This window comes from Vidua macroura, chromosome 13 (genome assembly GCF_024509145.1).
Source record: "Vidua macroura isolate BioBank_ID:100142 chromosome 13, ASM2450914v1, whole genome shotgun sequence".
Classification (NCBI taxonomy): Eukaryota; Metazoa; Chordata; class Aves; order Passeriformes; family Viduidae; genus Vidua; species Vidua macroura.
The window spans coordinates 5,025,583-5,041,687 of NC_071583.1; the positions used below are offsets into that span (position 1 = coordinate 5,025,583).

A 16,105-nucleotide genomic window follows, 5' to 3' on the forward strand; every position below is an offset into this window, starting at 1 on the left:
GCCACCTAGAGAGTTCTTTTGTGTGTGCTCTGCATGCAAAACAGATGAGAGACAGGGCAAGCAAGGTGCCAGGAAATTCAACATCTCCCAACTTGTCCCCCATGCAAGGGAGAAGCTGTCACATGGGGTAGCATCATGACAGCCATAGGTAAAAGATGCTTTTCCTTTGTCCTAGAAATTCCCTTAAGTACAGGTTCAGTATTAAAATACATGGCCTTTTTCTATTGTAAAAATCACATTTCATGGTTTTGTGTTGCAATGTATTCACTTCCTTTTCATTGAATATCTGAAAGACTTCATCAGGTCTACAAGGATTTTTTCCAGTCTTGCACCCTCAGCTGTGAGCAGGAGCTTGGGCTCTGGTCTGATTCTTAACAACATCCTCACTCTAGAAAAACAAAAGTAAATCTTCCGCTTTTCCTTCCCATGGTGGCTGAGATGTATCACATGAGGTGTATTTTGTGCTTTGAGGAAACGGAGCGACAGCTTTTCAACGTCAGCTTTTTTTGCTTTTGCAGATTTGTCAGGTCTTTATCATTATTTGGACACTTTATTTTTCTTGTGGTTCCATGTATCTCCATGTATCAGCTGGGGCTGTGATAACAAGCTTTAAACTTTGCTACTGTACTCAGACATGCTAAAAACCCACAACTAATATGGCTAAGCTGACCTTTGTGCGAACAGGAAGAAAGTGAGAATGTTAGAAATAACAGTCTGTTGTTGCGAGGAAGGGCTTGGGATCCTTCAAGCGTTGTATCAACTGTGAATATCCATCTTTTGCTTGGCAGTAAATCCCCAGGTAAAGCAGAGCCATTCTGCTTTTGTCTGGTCTGTTAGGGGAGCACTGCTAACATGTGCTGTGGGTATGAGCAAGCAGCTCTTGAAACATGGATATGTCGTAGGAGGTCTGTGGGATGGGATCCACCACCCGTTGTAGGTGGTAGGTCCAAGGACCAAACAGGTTTGTCTTCAGAACATTCATGTTTCACATCAAGAGCTGTAAAAGAAGCCCTGAGGATTTAGGGCAGCTCCAGGTCACAGATTTTCTCCAGCCATGAAGAGCTGCTCCCTTGGCACCCTGTTCCTTGTCTGCAAAGTGGAAGTTGTAGCGTTGTCTCATCTGCCAAGGTGGCTCTGGGAGCAGCTCATGTTCCCGTTTGTCTGCTCACCATGTCCTCATATGGAGAGCTGAGTGCATACAGCTGATGGGAGAAATGTTGCATTTTCCTTGGTGCTCCTGGCCCATCTTCCAAAAGCCAATGTATGGGGTCACCAAACCCTGGCAGATCAGGAGGTGCTGCTGCTCTGCCCGGGAGTTGGACAGTGCTTGGGAAGCAGGGAAATTTGGCTCAGGAAACAGGACTGGAGCTCAAGGTCATGCCTGGGAGTCCAAGACTCTGGTCCAAGTGTGGGGAATGGTCGTCCACTCCCAGCCACACTTTGTGTTCGGTGGAAGTCCTCCTTGAGCTGTGAAGCTAAAGCTGTTGCAGCTGTACAAGGTGGGAACCCACAGCATAGCCACAGCCTAAACGTCCAAGAAACTGGGGTTAAAAAAGCCATCTGCACTGCTTATCAGGGTCCTTTTCACAGATGGGGTTGGAAGGCTCTTAAATGCCCCTTCAAATTCCTCTCTGCGCAGGCGGCTGCTATCTGCTGTTCAAGTGGCAGCCTCTGCAGCCCTGCCCCCAGCAAAGCTCCTGCTGGCTGAGGGGAAGCTCGGGCTCTGGCAGTCCAGTACCAACGGGAGCCCCTTGTTCATGGCCTTTCCACATCCTGGGCTCCCTTCAATAGAAAAATAACTTTCTTGAGTGTGCCAGCAGACCATGAACTGAAAGGTTGGGAAATGATGGGAAACGTCTGGCATTTGTCACAAAAGAGGATTTGTCGGGAGAGCACATTTTGAAATCCTGCTGCCAAGATCCTGCTGCTCTGGCATACTCAAAAGCTGCTAAATCCATCATCTCTCCCTGTACCTCCTCTGCTCTCTCTTCCTTCCCCCCTCTTTTTTCTCCTGCACTTTTAACCCTGCTCATTTTTTTCCTCTCCACTGCCTCACTGCTTGCTCCTCACACCTGTTTCTCATGGTCCCTTGAAGGGCAGAGCAGCCTCAACAGGGGCCTGAGGATGCCTTGCTCTTTATTTTACACCAAACCCAAAGCCTACAGAGCAGGCACCTGTTGCTGAAGCAGCCCAGCTACAAGGGGATGGTCCATGCTGGCTCTCATCTCTGAGTGTAAGGAATGGGAGCACCTTGGAGACGTTGGTGATGTTTCCCTGAGTCTGGTCACTTGAGAAGGTCACTTTAGGACTAGGCTGGGGTGTGGGCAGCAGCGCAGGATATTCTTGTACAATTTGGTGCAAAGGAATTTGGTGGTCATTCTCAAGAAATAGGGCTGTTACTGACATCAGCTGAATAATCTGACCCTCTGAAACCCTTGATTGTCAAGCTTTCAAGTGTCTGCTCTAATTGTGTGTTGTTTTGGAGTATTTATTTTGCTAACTCTAAATATCTTGAAGAGAGCGAGGTGACAAATCCTAGTGGAAATGTTTTGAATCATCTTCATGATGTAGGGTAATAGTGTATCATCCTTTTGCTGTGCAGCTGCACATTTCCCTGAATCTCATGTGTAATTCTCAAATATGCTGGTATTTAGGTGTCCATGAAATAACTTTCAAGTTAATTTTGAGAGGCTGATTGACATTTTCTACAGGCAAGGCCACTCTAAATTCTACCTGTGCTATGCCTAAAATTCATTTCAAGATTTATGTGTACATAAGATAATGACATTCAGGAGAACCAAGGAGTGACTTATTCCAATGATTCTGTAGCAACATGAGAAAATATTTGTGTGAGGTCAAGGATCTCCAAGAATAGAGGAAAGTTGCTATACGATGCACTTTCCCTAGTGATAAATTTGTACCTTATAACGTGTTATAAACACAATTCAGCAAAGGCAGACACACCTGCCCTGCTTTAGTCAGTTAAGAGTTGTCTGAAGTCCTGTCCTCACTGAGTTGTTAATATTTACAAAGAATCTGTGGGCTGATAAGCTTCTATGCTGTAGTCCAATATATGGCTTTTGCTGCTGGGTGTGTTGCTTGCTCTTCATGTTTTGTTACTCTCATTAACCACATCTTACTCCATCTAAGCTCTTACCTGCGTTGGCAAGGGGCATAAGCTGGTTTTTGACAGTAAGTGCAGAGAAACCTATTGACAAATGGTTGTCATTAGCACAGTTCTGTAAATCTTTGCCTGGCAGGGAGTGTTGTATCATTCCATTACAAGCTGTCAAGACGCACGTTCTGGGGGCATAAATATGTAACTCCTTTAATTTTCAGTAATGTGCTCTAGGCAGAGCATGCCATGATGGTCTGGCTTGGTTCCTTCATGGATTTCTGGGGAGGGTTTTAGCAAGATGCCTAAAATTTCATTGTAACATCAGCAGGGTGTAGGAAGCTCATGAGGTTGGTCCTGTTTTGCTGCTGGAGTTTCAACTGGGAAGTACTATTGATAGCATGGTAGACAATGAGATATTTTTAATCATGTTATCTGGTTATTTTAGAGTCAAGCTCCTTCTCCACAGAGCTAGCACTGACGAGCTGGGCGTGCTGGGGACAGCATCTTACCCAACGTTTGATCATGTTGGGACAGAGAATTAATTATGGGCAGTACCAGGAGTGCAAGTTGAGGTTTGACGTGAGCAGGCTCTGATGCAGATTTTCATTATTTCCATTTGCACTGCCCAGATTGATTCAAGTTCTGCTTTGTATCTGCCAGAGAGAAAACTCCTGTTTAGAGGGTGGAATAGGAAGGAAAGGGTCTGTCTGCTGCTTTTGTTTAATTCTTCTCCATAGTGGAAAAATACTTCAGTTGAGAGTTTCCTATATTCTCCTCCTGGGGAATAAACAAACCTTTTGCCAAAAAATGTTCAGTCCCATTGACTCTGGGCAGTTTATGTATTGAAATTATGCCAAAAACCACCAGTCCAGAAACCCCCTCCATAGCAGGGGTCAGATTAAAGGCAAGTTGGGCCTCCCTGTCCCGACAGCCACGTCCTCCTCTTGGTGGGAACCAACCATGGACATGCCAGATACAGCACTGGATGTTTGGCTGGCAGATAATGGGGATGGTGGGACATCTGGAGCCGGGGCTGTCTGCCCTGGGATTGCTGTATCATCTCGTGGTCCTTGTGAAACCAAACAGGAACAGGTCGTAATTCAAACCACAGCTCCTGCTATCGGGAGTTGTCACCTCTGGGGAGCAGCTGGGTCTCAGAGGGCTTGGGAAAGTGATCCTGAAGGTCAAGGGGAGACTTGCTTGGTGCAGATGAAGTGATAATGGACTCTGTGGAAGGAGGGGGAGGACCATTTGAGGCTTTTATTATCCCTGAAGCTGTGAATCATCCCAAACTCTAATCCTGGGGCGTGCAGTCAGCAGATCCAGGTTGCTTCGTGCCAGCCTGCACTGTAAGAAGGCATCCAGGGTGCAAGGAGCTGTGCCCTGTCTCTCCCAGGTCTTTTACATTTTTCTAGGATTGTTTCATGCTTGATCTTACAATTATGCAGGGGGAAAAAAATCCTCATGTTGCTTCTGAGAGAGTTTCAGGCCTTATAAGTCCATTTGGATGGACTTCTTCCAGTGCACGTGAATGGGATGGTGTCTGAACCTCAGGGTGTGAGGTTGGGTCCTGTGAGGAAGACAAGTCCCAGGAGCCAATTTTGCCTCATAAAATCAGTGTATTCTCTGCTGTTCAAGAAACTGGATGGGTTTGTAGGTTGGCAGGAGAGAAGGCTCAGCTCTGCTGTAAATTGTCACAGCTCCATGGCCTCTGCCTGCTGACAGTCTGCAGCAGGGCTGTGGTTCTGGGTCAGTGCTGCAGTGATGTGCCCCCTGTCATGGCACAGACGTGGTGACAGCCCTTTGATCACTGCGTGTCCCAGCTCAGAGCCCACAGGCCCTGCTTGGAGGCAGGTTTGCTGACTGGCCCTCAAAATTTAAATTCAATGGTAGGCATCTTCATATTGATGAGCTGCTACTCATCACTCAAGCTTAACTAGCACCCTTGTTTTGGCACTGATGAGGATAAAGTTGCTACTTAACCACATCTAGAGAGGCGAGGGGCCCAAAAACCAAACAGAGAGGTGAGGGGCCCAAACAGGAAGGCGAGTAGTGCTGTTGGAGGTCACAAATGTTGCAGAAGGTGGCATTTCAGAGCTTGGGAGATGTAGCTGCCAGGATTTGTGGCATTTCTGCAGACTCTCGGTGATGGGGATGCTCCTGGCCCTGTGGGGAAGGGGAAGGAGAGTTTGGGACCTCTCCACCCATGTGTAGTGGTGACAGCTGGGTGTCAGCTGTCCCCTGCCCTGGCCTCCCAGCATCAGCCTCCCTATTGCCTCAGGTTTCTAAACGGGGGTTTAATGACCACACATTAAACCTCTGATTATGAATAGGGGGCTGAGAATCTGCATTTACAGAAACTGCCCTTTTGTTTGGTAAAAATGAGCTATTTTGTTAGTACTTCCTTCCAAAACCTCTCCTACTTCACTGTAGTTCCCTGCCAACTCTGCCTGCTAGAGCAGCCATTGCAGTGATAAATCAGGTTTAAAAATAGGAGGAAAATTGTGGTTTAATTATCAGTTATCCTGTGAGTCTATGATTGAAGTTGGAGGGCCAAACCTTCCAGCTTTAAGAGGGAGTTCAGGCCATGTTATATTTTGTTTTTGGTTTTTTTTTTTCTTCGGGTTTTTTTTTTTTTTGTATTTTTTTTTTGTTTTGTTTTGTTTTTTGTTTTTGTTTGTTTGTTTTGTTTTGGGGCTTTATGGTGCTGTGTGGGTTTGGGTTTTTTTTGTTTTGGTTTTTTTTTTGGGTTTTTTTGGTTTTTTGTTGGTTGGTTGGTTTTGGTTTTAGATTGTTTTTTGGGTTTTTTAGGTTTTTTTTGTGGATTTTTTTAATTCTTTGTTCTGGTTTCTGAGGCCTCAGAAGAGTGTGCTCTGTGTCTGCATTTCCATGTGACCCTACAAACCCATGGTAATCCACCATCTCTCTGCAAGCTGAGATGTCCTGCAGCCTTTTGATCCCATCAAAACGGGCTTGCAAAGGGTGAATAAAACTCAGCTTTTTGTGAGCATTGCCTGTATTTGAGTGCTGGAAGGAGAGATCCTGATTTTCTACCCAGCTGTCCCCATTTGTGGCACTTGGGTGCTGGCCAGCTTGCAAAGAAAAATGGATATTCCTGGCAGAAGAGTGCAGCAACCAGCACTCCTCGGTGCTAATTGACCCCTTCTTGGCAGCTTCATCAAAGACGTTGAAGAATAAATGGGCTGTTGATTGAACTGTTTCCTTGTCCCCAGAGGTGGTCCCCCTTACTCCGGGCTGAGGCTCATTGTCAGGGCTGGGGAAGAGCCTTGCAGAGCGATTAGCCCGTGCTCCTGAGGAACAAAAAAACCTTTCATCTCCTGCGTTTTCCATGTGGCATCTGGGAGATGGAATCGTGGGAGGTGGGGGTGTTGCTGTGTCCTCCATGTGCAGAGCTCCATCCTCAGTGGCCATGGCAAAGGGGGACATGGATCTGATGAAAACTCTTTAACAGTTCAGTCTGGTGAGAAGAGAGGTTGGGAGCAGAAAAACGCCTTCAAGGAAAGCCTGGACAAAGTTGAGGCAGATGCTGATGGACGTGACTGGTGCATTCTTTGCATAGAAAAGTCGTGTTGGTGCTTGCTGGCGCTGCTGGGAAGGCACGCAGAAATCCTGCCGAAATGGGGCGTGCGGGTTTCAGCTGATTAATTAATGGACCGTGCGAGGAGAAAATATCAACCATTTTACTGATGCCCCTAAATAGGTTTTAAAATATTCTGCCCGGGTTTTGTCATGACAAATTGCATACACATACTTCATCCCCGCTGTATTTCATTTCAGGTTGAGCCTAGAGTCCAGAATATTTGAACTTTCTATACAATGGGCACTCCAGGAGAACTATTTTCACTGGAAATATTTGAAAGTGTATGAACCGAAACCCTTTGCTTTGAATGAGATCACTGTTAAACTTCTGTGATTTAACGAATACCACACTGCTTCATGAAGTGTATTGTTAAAGACAGAGCAAAACTTAGCAGTACAAGCCTTACTTTTGGGCTTTACTGCAGCTGTTTCAGGGCTCATTCTGCACTCAGCAAATAGAGTGAGGGTGTGCAAAATAAATATTGATACCGTGGTGGCCTGAGCATCACGTGTGTGTATAATGAGCATGACACCATATCCATCACTGTCATGTGAGAGGGCATCTAGAGTTACGTTGCTATGACAGCCTGACATGGGGCAATACTCCAGGTTTGTGAGCAGCAAATACAGCCTTTCCTTCTGCCCAAACTAATGAGTCCATCTGTGATTCACTAGCACTGACTCTGGGCCATTTTTGCTTTTTCAGTGATGAGAACACTAGAAAAGACTTGAAGACACTGCCCGTCTTTCCTACCAAGACACTGCAGGAGCATCCATCACTTGCTTACTGGTGAGCTGTTTAATTTAAAATGTAAATCATTGCTATGAATGATAAGAACAAGATCACTTTTAAGCAGTTTGCAAACTCCTCTAAAAGTTTTCAGCTCGGGACATGGAGTTAATTGCTCATCTTCAAGCATTTCCAGTTTTTAGAAGATTAGAAATTATGCAAGAACTGATGCAAATTCCTCCTTGAAAGTTTGCTCAGATTAAATTGCTGAGTCAGAAACTGCTGGATCAGAGTATGTGGGGACCCTGCAATAGAAGGAGCTGAAGTCTGAGCTCCAGCCAGGCCTGGGTTTGCAGAGAGCACCTCAGTCTTCATCTGTCACACAGTGGAGCCTTTGTGGTGGGCTGACCCTTGCTGGCTGCCAGCTGCCCACCCAGCTCCTCTCGACAGGACAGGGGAAGAAAATAATCTAGAAAGGCTGGAAAGAGAAAGACAGTTCCAGTTCTGGGGCTTGAATTTGCCGTAAAGGAACACAGTGTTTAGGATGAATCAGTGATATTGTTTCCTTGGAATTTATGCCCGTTGTGCAAATTCAACTCCCTCATTTGTTTTTAGGCTTGATGTGTACGTGATGGATTTTCAAGTATACCATGCTTGCTTATGATTTGTTTGTCTCTGAATGAATACTGCTGGGTATTTTTTTTGCTTTCAACTGTCTGACATAGAAATGCATATTTTATTTCACATTCCTCCAAAACAAAATGTTGAAATATGTAATAGGAAAAATGCAAAAAGGTCATTGCTGACAAATGTGTGGTTTTTTTCACCTATGAAATGTCAGGGGGAGGAAATACACAGGAATGAAAACAGCTCTGGTTAAACTTCTTCTGTCTTATATATGGAGCATTAAGCAGCCTTTGAAGTTTGGGTCCTTTAGAACATTAAGATGAATTTCCACAATTAGCACCATTCTTCTGCTGCAGCAGCATCTTCAGCAGAACGGGCTGATCCGAAATGGTTCGTTAATTAGTCTGGAAGGCAGGATGTGATGGTGGGGATCAGCCAGACAGCTCCACGCTGCCTAATGAAGGGTGGGAAAGAAACCAGCAAGAACCAGATTGTAAACTAGAGCAAGAAACATGCAAGGGGGACCCTTCTCTGCATGCTGAGCAGGTGGCTGAGCTTCAACAGATGTCGTCACACATGAACAAAGTCACTGAGCCTCTAAATTGGGTTTTGTGCTTGGTTTGCAGTGAGGACAGAGTAATTGAGCATTATACACAAATCAAAGGTCTGACCAGAGGACAAGCCATTGTTCAGTGAGTATGACACTTGTTAATCTGTGAAGATGATATTTTTACTTTCCTTCTGTTCTTTTTGGTTGAGAAGTGACAAGGCAGACTTTTTGGGTCATTATTGCCTGCAAATAACATCATTTGTGTCTGTCAGATTCTCTTTTTATTGAGTTACATTGCAAAGTGGAATTACTTGACATATTTCACAGGCTTGCAGTTCAGCATTTGTGTAGTTCATTTGGGTACCTCAAATGCAAAAGAAATTGTTTGGATCTTACTTTATTAGAAGACTCTTCTCCATACCTTGCCTGCCATCAATTAATTTTCACTCCAAACTCTTAAGAGTGCATATTACCCTAAGTCCTGTAAGAAATTTTGAAATTACCAGAATTTGGCTTTCAAAACATCAAGGTCTTCCAAGCTGCCCACTGAGCCTGTGGAATTGTATTTTTCATTTACCTACAAGCAGATGCAGTAGGATGTGTTATGAGATGTTTGAGATGACAGCCGTGGCTGGACAGTGCAGACTCCTTGCAGTCTTTCTCATGTACCTCAGTGCCTGTAAATCTGTCTCAATAATCTGTGGTCTTTTTTCAGTAGGAACAAGGGAAAAATGGTCTGTTCAGTGGTTTTCTGAATTGCCTCATGAAACAGTTGTACAATGGCATAAATATATTCATTTGGAGCCTATCCTTTGTAACCAGAGCTCCATAATGGAATAATTATAGGCAGGTCTTTACTGCCAATGTTTCCCAAAAGGCTTACACGTTCAGTTCAGCATTTTTGCTTTCAGTTCTATGGTCTTCTGATAAAAGATTGACTTTTCTGTTGTATGAGAGATTTTCCTTTTGCTTTAGCTGGGCCAAAATACCCCATCTTTCCCCAAGCCCAGATGATAAGTTTTTTTCTGAAAACATGAGCCTTCAACTATTAAGGCCTTCAAAATATGCAGATGATAAATGACGTGTCCTGGATGCATGTGTGAAAAAAATATGTTAATAGATATTACTTCCTCCAGAGAAAATAATCTGATATGCTATAAATCTGTCTGCAGGTACATGAAAGTGGTAGAGGCTTTGCCAACATATGGAGTTCATTACTATGGAGTAAAGGTCAGTAACTGACTATAGATAATGTGATTGCTGAGTTTATTATGAGGGATTGCATTCCTAAAGGAGCAGTTGGATGATTCAGTGCCCTTCTATCAGTGTGGAACCCCACATTTTTCAACCTCTGTAATTTTTCCCCATTCAATGTACTTTTAAAATTGTTTCCAGAAAGCAGAAAGGAATTTTTGTAAAACCTTATGTAATCCTATCAGGAGCTAAATTCCTATCATCTTAATTAAACTGGATATCACTTCTAGAGCTGAAGCAGTTAATAGATTCCCCAGAGACATTAATCAAGATTAGAAAAATAGAACGTTGAAAAGACTCCTCCTAAGTGGCAGGTGATTAGTGGTGCGTGCTTGGAGTGGGGAAATGCTGAGAAGTACTTTTGGAGAGTGATGGAAATACACCATTTATTCCCATTTGTAGAGCAGAGCCGGGGCCAAAGTGTTTTGTGCCGAAGAGCTCAGCAGAGACGATGTTTCCTTACTTTTGAGTCATGGCCATGACTGTGGTACCTGAGAAGCTGGTGTTTTGTGTGGTGTCTCCTCCTGTGGCTGTCCATGCCTGAATTTACTGGATGCAGTCGTTGGCCACAGTTTTTTTCTGTCCCCTGTCCTTCCCCTCCACAGACACTCCTCCAGCCAGTGACACCCCGTTGTTTCAGCAGCACTGTCGCTTTTCTGCCCACGTTGCACAGCCACCACCTGGTTTTGTGCCTCTGCCTCAGAAGGCAGAGGGAGAAAGTTTCCACCTTCACCCCAGCAATCCACTTCACGTCAATTTGTCTGCCAGAAAATCCTTGTTCTGTACCTACTTGTGCTTGTCACAGAGTGAAAAGGGCTGTAATCTTGGAATTGCCTAATTCTTAAGTGGCTCTTCGTTGACGTAAACATCCATTTTTCAGGATAAACAAGGAATCCCGTGGTGGCTTGGAATAAGTTACAAAGGTATCGGCCAGTACGACTTACAAGACAAAGTTAAGCCCAGAAAAGTAAGTTTTTTTGCATCTGATTTTTTTTTTTGTGGGGGGAACATGGTATGGTGTTGCATGTCAGAATATAGTCATTTAAGCTGCTGCTTATTAGACTGGTGGGCAAAAGACCAAAGGCTGGAGGCAGAAGAAGATTTCTGCTGGCACTGAGGCAGTAAATCTCTCCCTCTCCTAGATAGTGGAAACTCCCTTTGGGAGCTTTGGCTCGTGTGTCTTGAGTTTGGTGGTCTCAGGGTGGGAATTTTGGCAGCCCCCAGGGATAACTACAGAAATATGAAGCAGTAGTGTTCCTGCAAGGCCTTGTACTCGGGCAGTGTTTTCAGTTCACTTTTGTAGGTGGGGTTTTTTTTGTGCATGATGCATAAAAGGCTCCACTGATACAGGCAGAAAACAAGGGGAACTGCGTGAAATTGAAGGCTTGTTGAAGCAACTGTGTGTTTTCATCAATTCTAAGGGGGAATTGAGAATAAATGCCAAGTACTGGAAGTCATTCTTCTCCTTCTCCAACCCACTGCTTCCCAGTGTGTCTTCACTGAAACATCTAAGCCATGAGGGGATGGAGACCTGGGAGTTTGCTGTTCTTCTTTCCCCAGGAATTATCTGGGCAGGAGTTCACATGAAGTTGTGCTCCCCGCCAGGGAATTTTTACATTTGCAAAATGATATCGTTTAGTGTAGTGGTGCCAAAAAGCACAGCTTAACAAAACTTCCTTGTTAAAGAGTAATCCCCCCTTCAAGCTTCCAACTTGATCTTCTCTTTTTCCAGAGCAGGCTATGACTTGGTTTCTTTTGGTGTATTTATGTACCTGTGTGGCCAAGGGCGAACTCTCATGTCCTTCCTTTGCTTTGTTTAGTGAAATACAGAGTTTTATCCCAGGTGTCTCTTCCCATGCCTGCACTAAAAGAGAGTAACACAGGAAGAACCCTTTGTAAATCAAGTCAACTTGATGAAGCCATTGAATGTCAAAGGAGAGCATCAAGGAGGTCCTATTGCCCTTGAGCACTTCCCTGATTTTAGGCAACATCTATAAGATTTTCCAGCCAGGAAAAGATCATTCTGCAGCCAAGATGTCCAGCTGTGACCAGCAATGCTCTCCAAGAAAATGGAGCCTGCCTGGCTGAAAGCATTGCTTCGCCAAGCATTTTTTATGCTTGTGGGATTTCAGTTTACAACATCAACCAGGCAGATTAAAAAAATTTTTAAGGTCAGCAGAGCCCAGATACCAAGTCACACCCTGCTACAGTTAGTTATGAGGCGTTGTCTTTGAATGCAGCGGGAGTTGTGTATAAGAAAAATAAAAACCAGAGGTCATCTCTGCAGTGGAAGCATTACAATGGAAATGAGAATAGTTGTTGGCTTCACTGGAATTATAATTATACAACAGAGGATAGAGATTTAAAGGGAAGGTGCGAGAGAGGAGCCTAAATGTAAGCTCGTTGAAACTGTGGGGATGGATATGGCTGTAGTATCCTTAAGGAGTTTTCTGGTGTCAGTGCAAAGGGACAAAAATTATGTAAGCCACAGCTTGTCCTGAGCCATGATTGCCTTTAACGAGTGGCTAAATATACAGTTTCTTTATATGAAAAATGTTTCAGGGTTTGAAATACAAAGTGCACTTCGGATAAGTGATTGGAATCATCACTTTTGGGAGGAAAAGCAGACATCAGGTCTAGAGGGGCACCCACATCCAGACTTGGGTTTGGAGTTAAGCAGCAGTATCTCAGCATTTTATTTCAGTGTAACTACAGCCCTGCTGCCTGTGATGCAGCAGGCAGAAGTTCCTTTTAATCAGTGTTGTTGTTTGTTCACATTTATGAATGTATCAGAATTTATTTCAGAGAAAGGGGAGTATGGACAGCTTGCCTGAATCTCCCAGGAGTCTCTCTGAAGCAGCAGGCAGGAGGGGAATAGGCATGTAAACTATTCCTGTCTTTTGGAGCAGTGGTGCTAGTTTTGCTGGATTTAGCAGAATTTTCTTGCTTTGCTTTTTGGGAATCAAGCCAAACTCACAACTGCCGTGTGCTGGTATCTAGCTGTTTATACCATGGATCAAAACTGCTGTTGTCTTTATCCCCAGCCATCTGGGAAAGAGCATCCTCGTTGTGCTCTCCACTTCTCCAGTTGGTGATGTTTAAATATACATGCAGCTGATAGATAAATAGAGAATAATAAGAGGGAAAGGCTGAGTCCAAGTCTAATGAAGACCAAGTTGGCCTTCCTGAATTTTAAAGCTACAAGTGACCTCTGAGTGTGCAAACCTCTCTGACACTGGTTGTGGTGGGAAAGCTGCTGCATTTTGATGGGAGGCTTTTAACAGGAATTGGTGCCTGTGCCTCAGTGAATTCACACCAGGGAGATTTATTCTGCTCCCTGTCTTTTCTGTAGTGCTGTCAGATGTGTTTGCTTTACCACAGAATCACAGGCATCTTGCAAGAGCCAACTCCATATTTAGAATAAAATTTTATTATTTGTAATGGAAATAAAATATACATTAGCTGCACCCATTAATGGAGGATCAGTTAAATCCAAAGAAATATAACCACCCTCTTAAAAAAGTGAAATCTTTTGGCTTTATCCAAGTAGGTCTTCAGGCAAAGACGCCTAAATACGAGCCTTGGAGCGCAGTGGTTATCCCGAGATTTTGTTATTGGATCAACACCAGTGCGTGGAGTCCAAGGCTGAGAGCTCCTCACAGGAAGCAACTTGCAGGAGAGGCCGGGGTGAAGCAATCTCCAGATCCCTATCACCAGCCCTGCCAGGGCTCCAGCGTCACCATCCGTGAGGGGAGCGTGCGCTGTCGGGGAGGCTGGTGTGTGACTCGGGGCTGGACCTGGAGAACCTGCCCTGGCTGTCTGTCTGTGCAGAGCTGGCTGGGGAGGTTTGGCTCCAGCTATTAATATTTTGCTGGTTGACCTGAGATGGTTTGGACAAGGGAGTTTTGTTGCTCCAAGTCACTCCTGGGAGCTTGTGTTGCTTTGGGAGCAGTTTCTAGAAAAGCCCAAGTGTTCCCCAAGACCCAGGACTGCCAGCTGAGGCACTGAGGGAAGCACTGTGCTCCAGCTCTGTAACAGACTGAAAAGGGAGAATTATTTTGTGTGTCATTTATGAAAATTGTCTTTGTAGATAAAAGCAGTGGCTCCACGCTGGCTGGAGGTTATACTGAGCTCACTTGATTTTCATCCTGAAGTCTCACAGGGCATTAAAACAGACTGCATTTGGCAACCCTTGTTCAGATTTGAGCTCAGACCTGAGATTATCTCTGCAGTCCTGCTGCTTTGCAAACGTATTCTCTTTCAGTTGCAGTTAATATTGAGAGTCACCTCCTGCTTGGAGAAGTGCCTCCTGCTTGCTGTGAGGTGGCATGCCAAGATCCTGTCCCCAGTATCCTCCGAATCAATTAGGAAAAGTATAAAACAGGTCCCAGGACTTTGTTTGTCATTTCAAGCCAGAATAGATCTCCCTTTATCTCTACCCCATTCTTCTCACTGGTGAGATAAACAATGTAAGTCTTGTTAATGGAGGATGTATTAAGGCATGAGTTGAGTTTATTCTGCGTTCAGCCAGTATGTGAGGATCCTCTGAGGGCTGGAGAAGGCAGCTTGCTGGCTCTTTGACTTGTTCTCCCACTTCATTGTGTTTCTGTGGGCGACTCCCTCGTGATAAATTAACTATGTTATCTGAAGAGAACTAATCTTGCTGTGGTATTGTTTCAAATGTCCAAGAAAATAGTTTCTACTGCTTGATGTCTTGACTGCATTGTGTTCTCAGAAGTGTTTTTGTTAGCATATATTCGTTTTGAAATGGGGAGTGATGATCACAGGATGGTGTGGGCTGGAAGGAACCTGAAAGATCATCTCATTTCAGTCCCCCTGCTACATATCAGGGACACCTTCCACTATTCTGGGGTGTTCCAAGCCTCATCCAGCCTGGCCTTGGAGACTCCCAAGGATCCGGGACAGCCACAGCTTCTCTGGGCACCCTGTGCCAGGGCCTCATCACCTTCACAATATTCCTGGCTGTATTTAATATTTCAGGGCTTTAGCTTTCCAAACCAGACCCCTGGCTGCTCAGACAATTTCTCTGTATTTCTCCCACCCTCTGTAGGGGTCTTTTTGTTTCTGAATTTGTCCAGGAGCTCTTTGTTCATCCTTGCAAGCATCCTGACACTTTTGCATGACTTCCTCTTTGTTGGGATTGCTCCTGAGGTGTGAGGAGGAGGTATTATGGTACTTCTTTCTTAATTCAACCTCTGCTAAAAGTTGATGCTGAAAGTTTTCCCTTGCAGAACATTTACTTCATGTAAATTTGCTGTCCTGCTTTGCTGAATAGTTCAGAACACAGCAGCATTGGAGCAGCCTTCTCAGCAGGCAGCTCTAATTAGGCAGAGATTTCTTTTATGGTGTTTATTCCTCACCAAGCCATTGATTTAGATAGAAGATACTAAGCTCACATAATTACTTTAAAAAAACACAGAGTTTTTGCGAGGCTGCTCTGAAATTCAGTTCTTTCCAGATGTGCAAAAAGTTGCCTGCTGCAAAACACAAATGTTTTGGGGCAGTTTGATGTTGAGACATCTCTCAGTCTCATGGTGCCAGTGCTAGTGAGGACTAGGCAAAAAAGCATCATAAGGTATTTGAAAAAAATATGATTGAAGATATTTTTAGAGGACTGGCTTAATATTTAAGGGATGAAGGATGCCTGCAGGTGAGCTCTGCCGAGTTACGCTGGCACAGGTGGGAGCTGCCTGCCTCTTTCCCTCTGAAGTTGCTGCAGGTGGGGCAGTTTGGCTCCGCTGCCATCTCCTCAGGTGCCTCCCTCCATGGGCAGGCATGGCAGCAGTGAAACACGGGATTCCAGCTGAAGGCAGGGTGCCAGACAGCTGAGTGCAGCGGAGGGGCTGAAACGCAGCCTGCTCCCAGCACCGCTGCCAGGGTGGTAATTTCCCTCATCGGGTGGGGTGCATTCCTGTGGGCAGAAATCTTTTATGTTTCCTTGCTCTGAATTGCCAGATTTGTCTGCAGATTGCTGTTCCCAGCCAGTTCCCGAGGTGCTGGTTGCAGAGCCTCCTTGCAGGCACTGCACGTACCACAAGGTGCTTTGGAAGTGCTTCCCGAGGGAAAGGCTGCTGCAAACACTGTGGCATGGCTTGCACTTCCACGCTGACCTTACTCAAAGACCCTTTGGGTGGAAAGCCAGAGATTTGGGTAATTCAGCTCTTGGTCAGAATTTGTCACTAACTTTGGGAATGTCCCAGGTGCA

The 16,105-nt window shown here is 44.9% G+C and overlaps 1 protein-coding gene across 1 annotated transcript in view; it reads left to right on the plus strand.

Moving 5' to 3' along the window:
* The window catches only part of FRMD4B (FERM domain containing 4B), a 124,707-nt gene that overhangs the window by 90,510 nt on the left and 18,092 nt on the right, over positions 1–16,105 (plus strand). The window contains exons 8-11 of the mRNA XM_053989626.1: positions 7,425–7,508; positions 8,702–8,767; positions 9,798–9,855; positions 10,760–10,846. Coding sequence (XP_053845601.1) covers positions 7,425–7,508; positions 8,702–8,767; positions 9,798–9,855; positions 10,760–10,846 — 295 coding nt within the window. The remainder of the gene's footprint in view (positions 1–7,424; positions 7,509–8,701; positions 8,768–9,797; positions 9,856–10,759; positions 10,847–16,105) is intronic.